The 14,246-nt window shown below is 35.6% G+C and overlaps 1 protein-coding gene across 1 annotated transcript in view; it reads left to right on the top strand.

The window, feature by feature from the left end:
• LOC138165893 (neuroepithelial cell-transforming gene 1 protein-like) overlaps positions 1 to 11,544 on the top strand; it is a 64,743-nt gene extending 53,199 nt beyond the window's left edge. Inside the window, exon 3 of the mRNA XM_069094281.1 lies at positions 7,208 to 11,544. Coding sequence (XP_068950382.1) covers positions 7,208 to 7,366 — 159 coding nt within the window. The 3' untranslated portion in view covers positions 7,367 to 11,544. The remainder of the gene's footprint in view (positions 1 to 7,207) is intronic.
• The last annotated feature ends 2,702 nt before the right edge of the window (positions 11,545 to 14,246 follow it).

Below are 14,246 nucleotides of genomic sequence, written 5' to 3'. Positions count from 1 at the left end.
CCCCTTTTCCCCTTACTACTTCCCTCCCTACAAATCACTCCCACCCCACTTTTGTAACCCTTTCCCCCTCCTACTGCCTGTAGGATATTGTTATACTTAATGAGGTATGCTATTTTTTCTTCACATCAAGAATGACAGGAACAGATCTCATGCGAAGCTCCTCTTCCTCCCCTCTTTCCCTCTAAAATGATGTGTGTTCTCCTTGTTTACCTTTCTAAGTCACTGTTGCTTCTCATAATTGGAGGTTGAATTTTCCATTGAGTTCTGGCTTTTTTATCAAGAAGGTCTGGAACTCTGTTATATCATTGAATGACCATCTCTTTTCCTGGAAGAATATGCTCAGTCTCGCTGGGTATGTGATCCTTGGTTGTAATCCGAGCTGTTTTGCCTTCCTGAAAATTGTATTCCACTGCCTCCGATCTTTCAGTGTGGAGGCTGACAAATCCTGTGCAATCCTCACTGTGGACCCTCGATATTTGAATTGTTTCTTTCTGGCCGCTTGAAGTATTTTCTCTTTTATCTGGTAGTTTTGGAGTTTGGCCACAACATTTCGAGGATTTTTCAGTTTGGGATCTCTTACAGCAGGTGTCCGGTGGATTCTGTCGATTTCTATTTTCCCCTCAGGTTCTAGTATCTCAGGGCAGTTTTCCTTAACGAGCTCTTGGAGAATGTTGTCCAGGCTCATTTTTTCATCATAATTTTCTGGTAGGCCTATGATTCTCAGATTATCTCTCCTGGATCTGTTTTCCAGGTCAGTTATTTTTTCTTTGAGGTATTTTACCTCTTTTTCTAATTTTTCATTTTTGTTTTGCTTGGCTAATTCTTGGTTCCTCATAGAGTTATTTGTTTCCATTTGTTTAATTCTGGTTTTTAGCAAATCATTTTCCTTGGTTAATTTTTGAAGCTCCTTTTCCATATCATACACTTTTCTTTTTAGAGAGATGTTTTCCTCATTATAATGTTTTTCGAATTCTGCTATTTTCGTTTTGAGAGAATTATTCATTTTGTCTTCTATCTCTCTCATTTTGCTTTCAAAGTTCCTTTTGATCTCATCTAGGAGAGCCTTCTGTGCTTGGGATCCATTCCCTGTTGAAGTCTCAGCTGTGGGTGTGGAGTCCACCTTGTCTCCCTCTCAGGTTGGTTCCTCCCTCAGAGGATAGTAGGACTCTAGAGTCTTTGTCTTTGTAGTCTGCTTTCTACCCATTTTGAGGCAGTGTCCTAGCCATGCCCTTCCACTAGGATCCCAAGCCTTTACTGTAGAGGGTTTTGCCCTGTGGCAAGAGTTACTATATTTTCAGGGTCAGAGGGAGGGTTTGGAGCAAGTGGGGTTCACTCTGCCATCCTTGTCTTTGGAGGTCCTGAAAGGGACTTTTTTTTTTTTTAAAGATTTCTGGGCTATGAAGTGGTAGCCCCAGGAGTGTTTGCTGTCCAGTATAGGGGCCCCTGTATTTGCTTCTTACCTTGCTCTTTCCAGTCCCAGCCTTTTGGTGATAGGCCTGGTAGTGGACCTTGTGGTTGGTGGGAAGACTTGCCCTCCAAGTTGATCAGGCCCCTTCCGGGCCTGCGCCCGCCGCGCTGCCGCCGCCGCACCTTCCCGCACAGGCCACCACGCCGTCGCCCGCCATTATTCCTTATTAGAACTTGTCCTTCACATCTATGTATTGATAAATCTGGAAACGGCCACAGCTGCTGCTGATCTGGAGTCCCTCTGGCTGGCGGCTGGTCAGGCCCGCCTTGGGGCCAAAGCCTGGCGGGGCTGGGCTCGGCTCCCAGAGCGTTGTGCTGGCCGATTCCTGCCGGCCTGCCGGGCTGTTCTCAGTGGGAGGTTAGCTTCTCTGTGTCATTTTGTGGGTTCTGCAACTCCAAAGTTTGTTTAGAGTCCCCTTTTTACATGGATTGGGGAGGGTGGAAGCCAGAGCCGCGGGAGGGTCGTGCTTCTACTCCGCCATCTTGGCCCGATTGCTTTAATAAAAAAAAAAAAGGCAGGGTTTGCAGTTTGAGTTTCAGATTAGGCTACTGTAAATTTTTGATAAGATTAAAAATGGTAAACAGTGAAATTGCTTTAGATTTAAAGTCACAATGAACAATGAATCAATATAAGTATTTAATATTCATGCACATAATTGGTATAGCATCTAGATACAATGTACCCTCCTCAAGCCAAAAAAAGTCTAATAGAAGATAAACAAGAAAAAAGTTCAGAACCTGAAAAGAACTTTTAAAAAATTAGAGGTGATTGATCTCTGATCTACTGAATGGGAACAGAAAAGAATTTAAATACCTTTCTTTCAGCTATGTTTTTCACTTTTACAAAAATTCGCTCTATATTGGTACATAAAACCCTCACCAAAACAGAAATGTGAAACATGTAATTTACAATAATGCCACAAAAATTATATTCAGTAATGGGCCTTTCAAGACAGTTTAAATTAATTGGAGACTAATTAAATTTGGGGGGAATTTTTTTTTCCAATTACAAGTAAAAGTTATTTTTAACATTTTTTAAAATTTTGAGTTCCAACTTCTCTCCTTTCTTCTCTTCTTCCCCTGCCCCCTGATGATAAGCAATTTGATATAGGTTATGCATGTGCAATCATAAAAATATATTTCCATATTAAGACTGAATAACTTATTTCTAAAGAATTGGTGACTCAGAAAACAAATTACAGAAAAAGTAAAACATTGCATTAAGGAAAATTACAATAGTGAAACAATATGCTAGATATAGCTAAAGCAGTTCTTTGGAGAAAATTTTTATGTTTAAATACTTTCATCAACAAAAGAGGGGGGGGAATAAGTGAATCAAACATGCAAATAAAAGTCTCCAACAACAAATCACACACCCCCCCAGCTAAATGACAACAAAATTTGTATTGGTAAATAGACTAGGTTTAGATATATAAACTAATCCGATTTTTTAAGAGAGAAAAAAATAAAATTGTTCTTAACAAAAAATTAAAAAGAATTCACTATTAAAGAGAAAATAAAAGGAAATTTTTTTGTCTAATGTCATGCCAAAAAATTGATACTTTGAAGGAAGTGAATAATACTTTCAAAATATAAAATACTTAAGTTAACAGACAGTAAATAGCTTACTTAATTAGTGCAATATCAATAAAAGAATTTCAGTTAGCGACAAGTGAACTCTTATTGGGGGGAGTGGAGGTTTGGAAGTACAATAATTGAATGAGTCTTCTGTCAATTACAAAATCTTTGCCACCACCCTCCTGGGCCTGAAACAGACTTATTTTGAAGGAAGGTAATTCTGATCTATACTTAACTGTCATTTCACAATGAGCTGATAAAGATGTATACTTCTCCAGTTTTGTATCCTTTGATAATGAAAAAGAGCACTCATTCTCTTTGTTGTGCCTTACAGTGAGTGTTTATTATTCTTTAAGTTGTCTAAATTTTCTGTTTCAATAATGATAAGACATTTCTTTGCTGGTGATTAATACATGCCTTTATTTCTAAAGTTATTCTGAATATAGTTTGCTTCCCTTTCCAGTGGTTAATATTACCAACCTTTTCCTTCATACAAAATAAAAATGCCTCCATTTTACGTTAGGTGCAGCTTACACATTTGTTTACAATCTAACTAGTCTATTATTTTTCTAAATTTAATTCTGTATTCTTGTCTTATCTTGTAAAATTTTAATATTGAACTTCCCAGTAAGTAGTCTTTCAATGTTCTTTCAGTCTTTATATGGTATTGGACTAATCAAAATTAGCATCATTGATAGCAATATTATTATATATTTGTGTAACATGTTTTACTTTCCAAGTTTTTTCACACACACACATTTATATCTTTTTTACAGCTCTGTTAAGTAGGTAGAACTAATGATTTTTGGTAGAACCAATGATTTGATCACAATTTTGCAAAGAAGCATAGATTTAGAGCTGTAAGGGACCCCAGAAACCATCTAGTTCCAGCCCTCTTATTTTATAGGAACACTTGCCCAAGGTCACATAGAAAATAAGCATCAGAATTAAGCATTAGTATCCAGGTCCTCTGACTTCAGCACCAATGTTTGTTTATACTCTTTCCCATAGAATTATAACTTTCTTTTTAGCTATCAGATTACATGATGACTAACTTCTCTTAGTCACACCCCGCAGTAATGAGACCTATAATAATTCTTGACATCAGTAGCAACATTGTTTTGATAAGCAATACATAGTAATGGAGAGGGAATGGAATAATTTGTAAATATTGACCATTATAAAAAAGAATAAAGGTCTCCTAGGCTCTAACTTAAGACCATTATAATTGTCTTTGTAACATCCTTTGAATTAAAACCTTTTAATCATTTCTGTATATTGTTCTGTTCTTTTATCTAACGTTATTTTCTCAGTACTCATTCTTTTTGATCTGTCTGCTCCATTTGGTCCTGTTAATTACCGTCTCCTCTTAGATACTTTTTCTTCTATGTGTGTTTATGACACTTATTTTCTGATTTTCTTCTTTCGTATTTGACTGCTATTTCTACTTTGCCATTTTATCATACAAGATAAAAAAAAATTCAAGAGGGGAGAAAAAGCAACAAAATGAGAAGTAAAGAGAAAATGGGGGAAATTATTTAAAATATTTATTCTTTGTAGTTCCATATTTTTGCATCAAATCCTAAATTACCCTAACATGCTAAGCCTCATGTTTCCTATATATTGATTTTTTGTTATGTATTTTTGCATGGTTTTTACCCTTAAGGATTTAGCATAAAATACTGCTTCAGGTTTGATAAACAAATTGTGCTTGCCAAAAACTATATGTAAATGATGTAGTTTCATATGAAATGTATCTATAGAGTTGTTTCCTCTAATATTAAGCAAACTCTTAAGGATGACCAAATTTCTACAGTATGGTTTTCTTTTTATTAATGCATGTGACCTTATTGCCTACAATCCAAATTTTGTAAGACTGTACATTAAAAATGAATTCTGGTTAGCACTATAGTTTAATCTATTTACAAACATACTTTTAGACCAAATCTATCCAGTTTTCAAATACATTTGATTTTTTCGGACCAGGGATTATCCCAGTGCCTTATGCTGAAAATTTTGCCATTTACATATCCTGTACATGTCAGTTAAGTAATTAAACATTTATTAAGTGCCTGCTTTGTCTAGGCACTGTGCTAAGAGCTGGGGATACAAAAAGGCAAAAGATAGTCTTTGCCATCAAGATTACTATCTAACAAAGAGATAACATGCAAACAAATAACATACAAAGCAATCTCTGTAGAGAATAAATAGGAAATAATTAACAGAAGGAAGGTACCAGAATTAAAAGGACTTGGGATTTGAGTTGGAACTTAAAGGCAATCAGGTAAGTTGGTAGGCTTACTCCAAGAGACAGCCAGAGAAAATACCTGTAGCCAAGAGGTGGATGTCTTATTCTTAGAAGAGCTAACAAGTTAGTGTTGCAGGATCAAAGAATATATATTAAGGAGTAAGGTATGAGAAGATTGGATAGGTAGGAGGGGCCTGAGTTTTGAAGGGCTTAGCATTTTGTATTTGATCCTCAAGGTGAGAGGAAGCCATTGAAGTTTATTGAGAGTGGAAAGGGGTTTGACATGGTTTTACCTGAACTTTAGGGAAAAATCACTTTTGTGGCTGAATAGAGGATGGATTGGAGTGGGGAGAGACTTGAGGCAGGCAGACCTACCAACAAACCATTGCAGTAGTTCAGGTACGAGGTGATGAGTAATACTGGTGTCATAGGAGAGAAGGGAGCATATTCAAGAGATGTTCCAAGGGTAAAATCAACAGGCCTTTGAAACTGACTAGATTTTAGAGATGAAAGATAGTGAGGAATTGAGGATAACTCCCAAGATTGCAAGCCTGCGTGTGTGGGAGGATAGTATTGTCCTTTACAGTAACTAGGAGGAGTTTAGGGGAAAAGATAATAAGTTCTGGACATCCAATTTGAGATGTCAGAAAGGCCGTTGGAGATTTAAGGTTGGAGATCAGCAGAGAGGTTGGGGCAGAATAGGTGAATTTGAGAATCAGCAGCATAGAGATGGTAATTAAATCCATGGGAGCTGATGAAATCATTCAGTTTTTTAAAGATAAGAGGGGAGGGTCATATACTCATATATGCATATGTACATTCATTCATTCATATAAATGGTCTTTTGAGAGAGCTTTAAATTTAAACTTTTTAATTTGAGGATTGATAATTTCCTCACTTTTAATAAATGAATAATTACATATGTTACCAAGTTAACTGACTCAGTGATACATTTATCTACTGTTAAAGGAAGTAGTTCTTAGTCCGTGGTGAATTGTATAAAGTAATATGTTTAGTTTCAAGTAATCCTACAAAGCAATTTTACTAACCCTTCTTATGTTAAAGAATATTATATTCTGTTTAAATAATCTTTTGATCAGCCCAGTAAGAGATGCTCCCTTCTCTTTCAGGAAATAATTTTATCTGTAATTCTGTTTACCATGCTTGATAAGATACCATTTGATTAAAATTAAGGATAAATGAAGTAATATCCTTAAGGAACAAAGGTTGTTAAGAGTAGGGCATTTGCTTTCTTTCCTTTAGAAAATGATCATAATTTTTCATGTAACCAAAAATAGAGACGTATTTGGGACTTTTAACTTTTATTTTTTCATTTTAAAATATATTTTGGTTAGATGATCTCTAAGGTTCTTCCTAGCCCTAACATTGTATAACTGTAAACAAAATGTTATACTTCTAAATTGTAGACAAAACTGTGTATGCAATTTATACAGGATGGGGGTAACAAGATGCTGTGTTAAAGGTAACATTTATCTAGGTAAGTAAATTAAGCCTGCCATTCCTTTCCTTTCCCTTCCTACTTTTTAAGAGACAGACACTGAACCTTTGGTTAGACTCTCCTGCAAGCTATAGTCATAGAGAGTTGCATGGTCCTAGAGGATTGAGAGGCTAAGGGACTTCCCCACAGTCACACAGTCAATATGAAACAAAGAACTGAAACCAGGAGCTTCCAGATTCTGAGGCCTGCTCTCTATTCATTACATCATCCTGCCATTTAGGCTATAAAACCATATTTTCTTGTGACTTGCTCCTACATTTTTATATGTAAGAGGATATTTGTAATTGTGCAGCTTAATTCTTTTTCATAAGACTTTTCAGGTTATGTAGAGTTGCTTATTTTTTAAATCATCATATTAAATTTGAAAATTTAAATGAGTTTTCCTCTTTTTATAGAAAAGAAAACGAAGGGAAAAAGAAGATGATGTTGTAAGTCTTAGCAGCCTGGACCTTAAGGTAATTGATTTTGTGATTGTCTCTACTAAAGCAAAACACTATAAATATACAAATCCTATCCAGACCTGTGACCTCATTGTTATCAGAAATTCTCAGTGAAGAAACTCCTTAACCAGGTAGTTTAGCAATTTTTCTGTAATTTATGGTCTTAAATAATTGTCTGAGTATTTGAATATTTTATCTAATTTTTAAAATTCATTTTTATTTTATTTTAGACTCAAGTTCCAGAACATAAATACAGAATACAGAAAAGAAACAAAAACAGATCATAAACTTAAATATTGAAACTTAAATATCAAGAAAGAGGAAAAAAAACATGACATGTACATAAGCAGACTATAAGAGAGGATTCAAAATATGTAATGATAAATTTTTGTTTCAAGAAAGCCTATATTATAGATAAATAATACTCATGTTGAGAATTATCCATCTTTTCTTTGCTTCCTTGTGAGTTTTCTTTTGTTCTCTGCTGTACACTTTTTTACTTAGTTCTATTTTTTCCTTCCCCCAACCCTACCAGAAGGCTAGAAGAAAGTTCAGATATGTTTCTCTATAGCTATAGATATATACATACACATATACATATATACATACATATATAGACATATACTTTCCCAAACAAACTCTACTCCTGATCTTTGTTTTTCTGTTTGTGCATATCTCTTGTTTCCTGTCCTTCCTGCCTCCTCTACTTTACTTCTACCCACTACCTTGCCCTCCTATAACTTGCCTACTCCACTCCAAGGATTCCTTCCCTATCCTCCCATTCCCATGAATCTAAACACCCTTCTATACCCCCTTTTACCTATTCCCTTATCCTCCCATTCCCATGAATCTAAATGCCCTTCTATACCCACTTTTACCTATTCCCTTATTCTCCTCTCTAAAGATTCCTGTCTTGTCTTCTCCCCCCTCTCTATGCCTCTACCATTTTATTTCTTCTGAATTTAGAAGACAAGTATTCTTCTAAACATATATTTATTGTTCCTTCTTAATCCCATTCCTTATGAAAGTAGGTTATCAGAACTACCAGCCCTCCTCCCTCATCTAATTCTTCTGTATCAGTTCTTCCTCTTGCACCTCATATGTATAGGATGATTACTCTTTTTAGCTGTACCTAAATGGTTTTACTTTTTTTTTTTTGGAGGGGGAAGGCAGGGCAATTAGGCTTAAGTGACTTGCCCAAGGTCACATGGGTAGTAAGTGTAAATCCCAAAACCCAACACTAGCCCACCTAGGTCTAGGTGAACTTGACAAATGATGAAAAACATGTTTGATTGCAGAAAATCAGTTTTTTTATTTTTTTTTTAATTTGTATTTTTTTTATTTTTAAAATATATTCTCCAAACTTGCGCATTTTAGAAATCAAAACCTTTTGTAGAACTTCTTAAGATATATTGGTTAGGAATTAAATATTTTCAAAAATGTTATTTTGTGAGGAGACTGAGCCAAGATATTCAAGAAAAGAGAGGGACTCACCTGAGCTCCCCCCAAAATCCCTCCAAACAACTTTAAATAATACCTCAAAACAAATTCTAGAGCAGCAGGACCCACAAAAGGATGGGTTGAAGAAATTTTCATCTCAAGTCAATTTAGAAGCAGGAAAGGTCTGGGGTTAGATTGGAGTGAAGGCTGCACTCTAGCAAAACAGCAGTAGAACTTGGGGGCAACAATCAGTGACAGCGGTGGTGTTTCTTGTTATTGTCATTGTAACCACAATGGTAATTGATAATGTTGATGTTTATGTGTTATTACAAAAATGGCCATCATATAAAAATGAATCTTTTCAGATTTGCCTAAATCTAGTTAAGAATTTTTTCAAAATTGTTCATCTTGGCGGGGGAAGGGGGGGCTCAGGGTTCCCCTTCAATAAATACAGTGATGAATTCTGTTCGGTGTGAATGGGCATACTGATTTGTGGACTTGTTTGAGATATTTGTGCTATTACATTGGAAGAATTGGTATTCTTTCACTTACAGTGATGATTAATCCTTTGATACATTTTATGTTATTGTGGTATTGCAAGTCATAAATCACTTAGAAATTTTGACATCAAATATTCAGTTGAAACTAATATATAATTATTGAATTAATGGGATGGTTGTGTTTCTTAAATTAAGGTAATAATAATTGAACTAAAAATTGTATATACAAAGTTATGGTTCCATTATATTTGGAAATTAGAACAGAAAACAACCAAGGTCTCATTTGGATACCCATGTTTGAAGTTTCTCTAATGCCAGTATTCTCTTAGATGTTAGGATAGAAGGAGACTTTTCAGTTCCTCGAATAGTTAACAGAAGTATGTTTAACACAGAAAATATGTAATGGGAAGAAAATAAACATTAAGTGCCTACTATGTCCTAGGCACTGTACAAAGCACTTTACAAATAATATCTCATTTGATAAATGATTCTTTATCAACAAGATTGGCACTCAGCTTCTCTAGATGTGGTCCTTTTCATCTGCATATGAAAACTTCCCTGGTCCTCAAAAAAGAATATGGTAAATAGAATGGTATTCATAAATCCACCCTTAGTCTGAGGTGCCCTGATTGTATGTGGCTGGTACTCTTTATGCCTCTAGGTGTTTTGAGTAAGCTGAGCCTTCTTAGGTCCTGGAAACAGCTTCATCTCTTTTTAGGAAAAACTAATCCCTTAAGTTTAGGGAAGGAAGAGGGACCTGGGCCTCCCCATGTTGTAGGTGGGGCAAAAGAAAATGCTTCAGAGAAATACTGGTAAATATTAGTTGTAGTTCTGCAATTTTTCTTTTTTTTTTTTAAATAAAAAACAAAAAATATCTTCATAAAAATGCTGTTATATATGACAGAAATGTGGTTATATTTATTACTCTGCTTGTAGCATTTAGTTTCTATTACTATTTATCCTATTATGTGCTTGACACATAATTCATCTTAAGTGCTTAAGCAATACTTATTGACTTAACATGTTGACATGATACTTTATCCAAAGTTTCTCTAACTTGTTTCCTCCCATATGGTTCATGGATTTTCTTATGTGACTAGATCATCTTAATACAGAATTCTAGTACTTCCCAACCTTTCCCTTGTCCTGTTCCTTTCAAATAAATTTTATCTTCCTAGTACCATGTATTCCAGTCATAAGTTGCATCATATCACAGCAGAATGACAAACCGATGACATCAAATTTGCCTCTCTGCATTTGCATCTCTGGTTCACTTTGCTTCTTACTCGTATTTTACATGTGAATTTAAAGTGTTTATAGGTTAAAAAAAATTTATCTTGGAGACTAAAATGGTAGATATTTTTGTCAGTCCACAATATTTATTGAGCTTCTTTGGGTAAATGCCATTTCAGGGCAGTGTGATAGGATTTTGTTCCGATTCTTTAAGAACCAGTTGTAGTGGGAACAATTAAAGAGCAATTTAACAGAAAAATATATAAATAAGTACTAATCTACATACAGCAGAGTGCTTAAGTGTGAAATAAGCAGTTGTAAAGAAGGGGATAATCGGGGAAGCTTTTCAGGGAGGTGTTTTGAGTTAGGAGTCTAAGGTGAGTATATAGACTGACAGTGCAAAGCAGTGAACACGTGGCAGTTCAGGCAGAGGTACTAGCATATGCAGAAGCAGAGTTGTGTACAGGGAATAGCAAGCAAAATAGCCTCATCAAATTCCATGGGTTTAACTGAATGTCTATAACTATAGTCTATGCGCATCCTTCCCAGGTCCACATATACAGCCCCTAGTCTGTCTCCTGAATCTTAGTCCCATATCATCAATTTCTTATTCAGTATTTCATACTGGAGAAATCTTAAAATTCAACATGTCTAAAAGTTCATTATCTTTCTCCCTAAATCTGCCCTCTTCCAAACTTCCCTATTTTTATCAAAGGCACCACCGGGATCCTTTCTAGACTCCCAGGCTCATGATCTTGGAAATATTCTGTATTCTTCATTCTTTCTCACCTCACACATCCAGTCAGTAGCCAGATAGTTCTGTTCCTATTCTCCCATCTCTCCCATCTGATCACTGCTCTCCACTGGCACAACTGCCACTTTAGTTCCAGCTCTTATCATCTCTCAGTTACATTTTTGCAACAGCCTGCCTCACTGGTCTCCCTGCTTCAAGTCTCTGTCATTCCCTGTGGAAGTGTGCAGAGCCTGGCTCTGTCACGAAGTCCCAATTTAGGAAGTAAGACTATAAAAAGAAATATATAAGATACTGATAATTAAAAAAATTATAAATTCATAGATGCCTAAGACACAAATCTAGATGAAGAGAATAAGTGCACAGCATCTACAAGGGAAGTCTCAAACGAAAATACAACTTGATTACAAGGTCAACTAGAATTTCTACAAGAGTTGAAGCAGGGGCAGCTAGGTGGCACAGTAAATAGAGCACTGGTCCTGGAGTCAGGAGGACCTGAGTTCAAATCCAGCCTCAGACACTTAATACTTACTAGCTATGAGACTTTGGGCAAGTCACTTAACCCCAATTGCCCTGCCTTCTTTCCTCAAAAAAAAAAGTTGAAACAAGAGTTTTTAAAATGTTATTAATTAAATGAGAGCTCTAGAGCAATGGTGTCAAACTCAAATAGAAATGGATCCCTGTTGCTGCATTATAGACTTAGAAAAACCACAAATTAACATTATATTTCTTATACTAGATGTTTATTTAAACATTTTTCCAATCATATTTTAATCTGGTTTGGGTCTCCCTTGAGAGTTTGCCAGTTCTGCTCTAGAAGAAAGAATGGGAAAAGAAATGAGAGACCTAGAAGACTTAAAAGGAAAAAATTATGAATATATAAAAAATCCTTCAGGTGAGGAAGAAAAAAGAAGATTGTCTGAAGGTAATGATATATATACATACAGGAAACATCAAGTAGCTTACATTTTTTTAAATTATATACTGAAGATGGAAGGTAGCAAGGATGAATACAAAAGGGTGGCAGAGTGGCAAAATGGCATCAGTACTGCTAAAGTTTAAGCCATGACTGGTAAGGAAAAGTGATGATGGAAAACATGTGGTTTTTAGCTGTACAGTGTATCCCAAAAGTCTTAGTGCCGTTTTAAGCTTTCATGAGGATAGGACTATCCTATATCAAGGATGAAGTAACAGACAGTGGAAAGAAGGCATAGTTGCTCAATGTTTATTTTGCTTCTGTTTTATCTGCTAGAAAGAATGATGTTTGAACTAGAAAAGATAGTATATAAATAAGTGACATTTGTGTAGCACTTTAATGTTGGCAAAGCATGTTAAATACATAGTTTCATTTGAATCTCATGACAACCTTGTTGAGGTATCACACATATTATCCCATTTTATAGGTGAAAAAACTGAAATTCTGAGAGATTAAGGTGACATGCCAATTAAGGTAACACAGCTAATAAATATCAGAAATAATATCTGAATCCAGATCTTCATGTCTCTGAGTCTAGCACTCTATCCCCTATGCCATCCTAGAGAGAAAATAAGAAAGTAATCTTTGATTAGTGACATCTTAGGGTATTAAAAAAGGGATCAGATATCTTTGCTGAGCCCCTGTCAGTGACCTCTAACAAATAACGTGTGACAGGAGGGATGCTGTAGAGGGGCATCTATTATCAATAATATAATCTGCAAATGGTGAGCGAGCAAGTGTGACTTTTATTCCTGACAAAATTTTAGGTTTGGAATAAGTTGAATGTATAGACTCAAAGAGTAATTATTAATAGTTTGGTATCACATTGGAAAGAGATCTCTAGTTAAGAGGGCACCAAAAATCTGTGCTTGATATTTTTATTAATAACATGCATAAATGCATAGATAGCACACTTCTTAAATATGCAGATAAGACAAAGATGGGAAGGATAGCCAACAGACTAGCAAGCATGGTCAGGATTGAAAAAGACCTTGACAAGCTAGATCACTGGACTGATGAGTAAGATGTAACTTAATAATGATGACTCTGAAATCAATTTCACAACTAAAAGATAGATGGGGTGAGGCTACTCAATAGTTCATCTGAAAAAGTTTTAGTGGACTTTAAGCTCAGTATGAGTCAACAGTGTGATGTCAGAAAGGCTATTTCAGTCTTAGGTAACATTTAGAAAGTAATATGTACTCTGCCCTGGTCGGACTGTACCTGGAATACTATATTCTCTTCTGGATATCATAGTTTTAAAGGGTCATTGATGAGCTAGAAGTCATTAGAGAAATGCATCTAGAATAATGAAGTGCCTTTAACGTGTAGTTAGTTCATAACATGATTAAAGGAACTAGGGATATTTAGCCTGAAGAAGATTTCATGAGTGACATATTAGTAATTCTCAAATATTTGAAAGGATTGCTGTGTAGGTGAGTATTTACTGATTTTAGGCAAAGCATCCCCATGAGCAGCCTCAGTTTTCTCATCTGGAAAATGAGGATAACTGCAGGAAGAAAGTAGGTGGGGGGGGGGGGGAGAAAGAGAGAGAGAGTGTGTGTGTGTGTGTTTAAGTTAAGTGATACATGGTAAACTAGAGTACTAATAGCAGGAGACTGGGATAAGAAGAGGTAGTGATAAAAGTGGGAGTGCATTCCAGGATGCATAGAATGTGGCTTACACAAATACATTTAGGAGGGAGATAAAAAGTATCAGACTTTTTTTTTTTTGGATGGTTTCTAAAATGTATGAAGGGTACTTGTGTTCATACTCTGGAATGTTGAAGTTGGAAGTGGCTGAGAGTTTATACTCTAGATCTGAGTTAGTAAGTATTTGTAGTTTAAGTACTGACAGACCCCATTGTAGCTCTGTAGCTGCATGCTAAGAAGAGACAGTTTCAGAACATATCCACATATGAAACACCCAGGCTTTATGTCAGGCACAGTCCATAATCAGGTAGTTGTGTACTTTGTCAAGTGTAAAACACTTGTATAAATGTAAACTATTATTCTTTTACTACTTCACGGATCTGTGATTTTATTGATATGAGTCCATACACAGAGATTAGATTCCCATACCTATATGAGTCAG

Source organism: Petaurus breviceps, unplaced genomic scaffold (assembly GCF_028583685.1).
Source record: "Petaurus breviceps papuanus isolate PSGF00001 unplaced genomic scaffold, PetGlider_PUasm1.0 216, whole genome shotgun sequence".
In the NCBI taxonomy this organism is placed as follows: Eukaryota; Metazoa; Chordata; class Mammalia; order Diprotodontia; family Petauridae; genus Petaurus; species Petaurus breviceps.
This window is presented reverse-complemented; position numbering and strand designations above follow the sequence as displayed.